The sequence below is a fragment of the Solanum tuberosum genome, unplaced genomic scaffold (assembly GCF_000226075.1).
Source record: "Solanum tuberosum cultivar DM 1-3 516 R44 unplaced genomic scaffold, SolTub_3.0 scf00013, whole genome shotgun sequence".
NCBI lineage: Eukaryota > Viridiplantae > Streptophyta > Magnoliopsida > Solanales > Solanaceae > Solanum > Solanum tuberosum.
The window spans coordinates 1310959-1316665 of NW_006238940.1; the positions used below are offsets into that span (position 1 = coordinate 1310959).

A 5707-nucleotide genomic window follows, 5' to 3' on the forward strand; every position below is an offset into this window, starting at 1 on the left:
TTATAGAAGTCTAATTGGTAGTTTATTGTATTTAATAGCAACATGACCTGATCTCATGTTAGTGACAAGTCTTCTGTCGAGGTTTATGTTGGCTCTAATTCAAGATCATTTTGATGTTGCTAAAAAAATGTTGAGATATATGAAAGGAACTGCTGATTATGTTATTTGGTTTTAAAAGGAAGAGGAAGGGCAAATGATGGTTTATTCAGATAGTGATTGGGAAAGAAGAATTAATGATATGAAAAACACATCTCGATATGCTTTTACACTTTGTTCGGGCATGTTCTCATGGAATTCAAAGAAACAAAAAGTGGTAGCTGAATCTTCTACAGAAGCAAAATACATTGACGTTGTTGGAGAAACTAATCAAGCTCTACAGTTAAGTAAGATTCCGAGTGATCTAGAGAAAAATCTTATTGAATCTACTGTCATTAAGGTTGACAACAACTCAGCAATATCTATGGCCAAAAAACATTGTCGTAGCAAGCATATAAAAGTGAAGTTTTTTGCTATCAAACAAGAAGAGAATGATGAGGAAGTTACACTTGTTCATTGCAGCTTAGATCAGCAGATTGTAGACATTATGACCAAGGCTCTTCCTGAGGGAAAATTTGAAGTTCTAAGGGCTAAGTTGGCAGTATCCAAGATAAATCTCAAGAAGGAGTGTTAGAAAATGAGATATTTCTAGATAGTGTTTTGTGTAATGATTCATTTTTAAATATTATGTTTAGTTTGTAAAGGAAAGGTAGCGCTTATTTTATGAATGTATTATAAGAACATACACTAGTGGTTGGATATCTATGGTCTCTACTAACTTTTGAAAAGCATGTGTGTGTGCCTTTTGTAATATGTAATATGAATGAAAAAAGCTTTTGTTGAACTTTATCATTTTCTCTTTAAGTTTCAAATACTAACAATGCCATCATCATCAACATCACCCATCTCTCTTGGATCAACCTGAACATATACTACCATGGAAGACAGTGACTTGTTCCCGCTGAAATTCTCTTCCTTTGCAGTATTCCTTAATAAGTATGTCCAAAGACATCTATTTTTTTTATTTCTATAATTGTCAATTATGATCAAGATATTGTTTTATTTTCTACAATTAATGTAGGAGCTAAAAATATGTTAGTAAAAAAAGAAAAAAAATATTCATAATTGTATTTCAGATAAAATATCAATTTTATTTGTATTTAATTTCACAACTCAAGGATATCAGTTTAACAGTTTAAATGTGTATTAAGTTTGGATAAATAAAGATCATCAAGCCTCTAAAATGTTGAATTTTTTTTATGAACAACTATATGGGACCATTATGATTTTGCACTTCTTGCTTACCTGTTAGGCTAGTACTTTTGATTTAAAAGCACTCAAATGGGTATAAATCCTTCACTAGAAAGATTCATTTATATAAGAAATACTACTCATCGAACTATAGATTATGACAGTCTAAGTGTGCAATGTAGAGGCATTGATAAAATAAATAGTCATTTTTATAAATATTTACTCAAAAATGACTATTGTAGTTGGCAATTCCTGCCTCTCCATTTTTCTTATGAGCACTTCCATGAGATGCCATGGCTTTTCTAACTTGCCAACACAGACTGAATTATTAAGTTCCCCTCAATCTTAACAAGTGTACCATTCCTCGGGACATAAAAAGAGGCTGCCAGAGGATCACTAGCTAAACCCACGCAAACAAACACATATGAAGCCTTATTGGTATTTTGTTGATTGCTTTCACCCTGACCTCCCCGGCCACAAAGTGAACTATGATCTATTCCATCGTATTTCCCAGAATAATCAGTTCCATTCATAGGCCCATTAATAGTCAAAACTCTTCCATGATACTTTTCAAAAACTCACTCACAAGAATCCCCACTCATAAATGGTTCCTTCATACCTCCATATCTCACTTTCAATAAAGGAACGAACCTACCAAAGAGAAGCATGAAGAACAACATACCAAGGAAGTTAACACTAGCAACCTTCTTTGTTTTCACCTCATTCTTCTTTTTCTCCACTTTCTTGCTACTTTTTGGTGAAGACGCTACTGCATGTTGTTTCAACTTTGGAATGGAAACCAATGGAACTTTTGATCCTCGTGGCTTCATCATATAACGTTGCGTATATGACATCTATAGAGGGGGATGGGGATACATCCTGGGGGTGGCGGCACATGAGGAGGTACACCAGGTTGGTTTTAACTTTAGAATGGAAACCAATGGCACTTCTGATCCTCGTCGCTTCATCATATAAGGTGGTGTATATAACATCCATGGAGGATGATGGGGATACATCCCGGGGGGTGGCTGCACTTGAGGAGGTACACCAGTACCTCTAAGTTGTGCCTTTAGAGTTACATTTTCCGCTATTTCATAGGACATCTTTGCATTCAAATGTTGAATTGTTGAATGAATTATTCTATATTATTCCTCTAACTTCTCAACATAATGCTTTTTTCTATGCCTTTACAAGTGAACACTTTCCTTATTTCTAATTAATATAGCCATCCTCTCTTCATCCTCATCATTATTAACATTGTCACTCAAGGAAAATATAGTGGATTTTTTATGTTTGCTTACATTAGTGGAGTCTTCACTACCCTTTTTTCCTTTTCAACAAATAGCTACAGTTACTTATATTGGCATTGAGTTTATTTTCTAAAATTCCACCTTTTACTGAATTACTTCCTAAATTCGAAGAAGATTTTACCAATTTGTTCGAATATGATAGATTATTCATCCCTTTTGTGAGATTGGAACCACAATTCGGAGATGGCACATTCAAGTACCCGGAGACATCAGTAAAAACCTGGTGTAACGACAGAGGCACTTCATCCAAAACTCCTGAGATGCTCCAACTATGAAGTATCCCCGACGATGACATGTCCATAACCATCATACCTCCCACTGCCTGATTGCCGGCAAAATTGCTCATTTCCTCCGATGTCAACTTAACATTTCTTGCATAATAGCTAAAATTTCCAATCAATTCATTCCCAACTTGACCAAAGCAATTAGTGTCCATCTAGACTGGGTTCGAGCCCAAAGCTTCCATGAGAGAATCTCCCGAGGTTGACTTGAATTTCTGGAACAATCGTCAAAACTCTCCATCAGTTGACTCCCAGGTTAACCAATGTTATTTGGGTCCATCTGATCCAATTCAAAACCTGACATTGACCCGAGAAAGTCATGGAGGTAATTAGGCATTTGAAACGCATCATCATCCACAGGGTTTTGAAAAATATCATCAAATGACGCATAAAAAATGATGTCATCAACCGAGAAATCAACATTCTAAAATTTAATAGAAAATTATTGACGTTTTCTGCATATGTTGTTATGTGTAGGGCATAAAAAGTATGGTCAATCATTTAAAAGAGGATTCTAGTATCCATACATGCTCTTATTGGTAAAATACACATAACCAACTAATGGAACAACCTTACAAATTTTTATTTGAAACTTTAAGAATCTTAATGTTTTTTTCTAAGATATGATACCTACAAAATCTAATAGATCAATCTTAACAATCTCAAAAAATAAAACTACAAAACAAAAGTAATTGTCAGTTTCCTCTCTATTCCTACTTTGGCTCTCTCTAAATTGCGGTCAATTGCTAAAAAAATATAGATTTGGACGATCCATCACTAGTTGAAGAAGTGAACCTCATCGGGGACTTCGATGGTCTTGTAGTTCGACCTCTTGACCATACTTTTTATGCCCTACACATGACCGCAACATATCAAGAAAATATTGAGGATTTTTCGTTGAAATTTCGAAACATTGATTTCTCAATTGATAACATCACTCATGATGTAGCAGTCAATGATATTTTTTGAAACCCTACCGATGATGATGTGTTTCAAACGCCTAGATATCTTCCTGACTATCTCAAGTCACATCTAGGTTTGGACTCAGCTTAGATGGACCCAAATAGATTTGGCCAACATGGGAGTCAATCGATAGGGAGTTTTGATTATGCTTCTAGAACTTTCAAGTCAGCCTCATGAGTTTGTCAAGGGGAAGCTCTGGGATCAAACCCGCTCCACATGGACCCTAATTGCTTTAGTCAACATGGGAATGAATTTATTAGGAATTTTAGTAATTCTTCTAGAAATGTCAAGTTGAGGTCAGAAGAAATGAGAAATTTTGCGACAATTGGGCAGCGGGAAGTGTGATGGTTAAGGAAATGTCATCGTCGGGGCTACTTCATAGTTGGAGCAGCTCGGGAGTTTTGGATGAAGTGTCTCTGTTGTCGCACCATGTTTCTACCGAGTCTTCGGGTACTTGAACGTGCCATCTCTGAATTTAGGTTCCAATTTCTCAAAAGGGATGAATAATCTGTCAAATTCTTACAAATTGGTACATTCTTTCCCGAAGTTAGGAAGTAATTCATTACACGGAGGAGTTGAGAACAGAAACTCAATGCTAATATGAGTAGCTGTAGATATTTGTTGAAAAGAAAAAAGGCAGTGAAGACTAGAATAATGTAATCAAACACCAAAAATCCACTATATTTTCCTTGAGTGACCATGCTAATAATGATGAGGATGAGAAGAGGATGGCTAGATTAATTAGGAATAGGGAAAGTGCTCACCTGTCAAGGCAAAGAAAAAAGCATTATGTTGAGTAATTAGAAGATAAAGTTAGAATACTTCATTCAACAATTCAACATTTGAATGCAAATATATCCTATAACGCGGAAAATATAACTTTAAAGGCACAACTTGAAGGTACAAGTGTACCTCCTCAAGTCCACCCCAATCCCGTGATGTATCCACATCCTCCTCCATGGATGTCATATACACCACCTTATACGATGAAGCGACAAGGATCAAAAGTGCCATTGGTTCCCATTCCAAAGTTGAAACCACGGGCAGTAGCGTCAGTGCCTAAAAGTAGCAAGAAAGTGCAGAAAAAGAAGAGTGAGGTGAAAACAAAGAATGTTGCTAGTATTAGCTTCCTTGGTGTGTTGCTCTACATGTTACTCTTTGGTAGGTTGGTTCCTTTATTGAAAGTGAGATATGGAGGTATGAGAGGGAAACATTTATGAGTGCAACAGGTTATTTTGGGAAATACGGTGGAAAATATTATAGCTCACATTGTGGTCAGGGAGGTCAGGGTGAAAGTAATCAACAAAATACCAATAAAGCAGCAGATGAGTTTGTTCACGTGAGCAATGGTAGTGATTCTCCGGCAGCCTCTTTGTGCATCCCGAGGATTAATAAACTTGTTGAGATTTATGGGAACTCGACAATTCAGTTTGTATTGGCAAGTGAGAAAGCCATGTCATCTCATGGAAGTGCTGATAAGAAAAATAGAGAGGCAGACCTCGCAATTCCTGGGAGATTTAGACCCTGCTATCCCACGAATCCATCCTCGCCATTATCGAAGTCTTTCAACAGGACAAAGGACTCTTGGATCCGAAGAGAAGAAAAATGTAAAGTTAACTATACAGCAAAATAGGTTTGTACTTTCCCTTTTTCTTTTTTTTGTTCGGCTAACAGAGTTGTTTCTCTTTAAAATTGGTAAGCTTGATGAACATGATAAAGATTCATGTGAACAACACAAGCCCTTGATGATAGAAAGTTGAGCACTTCAACAAACATTGATTTAAGTGTTCAACTTTCTATCACCAAGGACTTGTGTTGTTCAGAGGAACCTTTATCATGTTTATCAAAACAAAGTTTTGTATGTAG

General features: G+C 36.2%; 1 protein-coding gene across 1 annotated transcript; it reads left to right on the plus strand.

The window, feature by feature from the left end:
• Positions 1-4779: 4779 nt before the first annotated feature.
• Positions 4780-5474, plus strand: LOC107063019 (bZIP transcription factor 17-like). Its single transcript, XM_015314406.1, has 2 exons — positions 4780-4938; positions 5007-5474. The coding sequence occupies exons 1-2, from the start codon at positions 4780-4782 to the stop codon at positions 5472-5474; spliced, it is 627 nt and encodes a 208-aa protein (XP_015169892.1).
• The last annotated feature ends 233 nt before the right edge of the window (positions 5475-5707 follow it).

What these genes read in the sequence shown, in the direction of transcription:
- LOC107063019 (XM_015314406.1), top strand. Translation starts at nt 4,780, where the DNA reads ATGTATCCACATCCTCCTCCATGGATGTCATATACACCACCTTATACG. An exon ending in TGCAGAAAAAGAAGAGTGAG is followed by an intron (nt 4,939 to 5,006) that starts GTGAAAACAAAG and finishes ACTCTTTGGTAG; the next exon opens with GTTGGTTCCTTTATTGAAAG.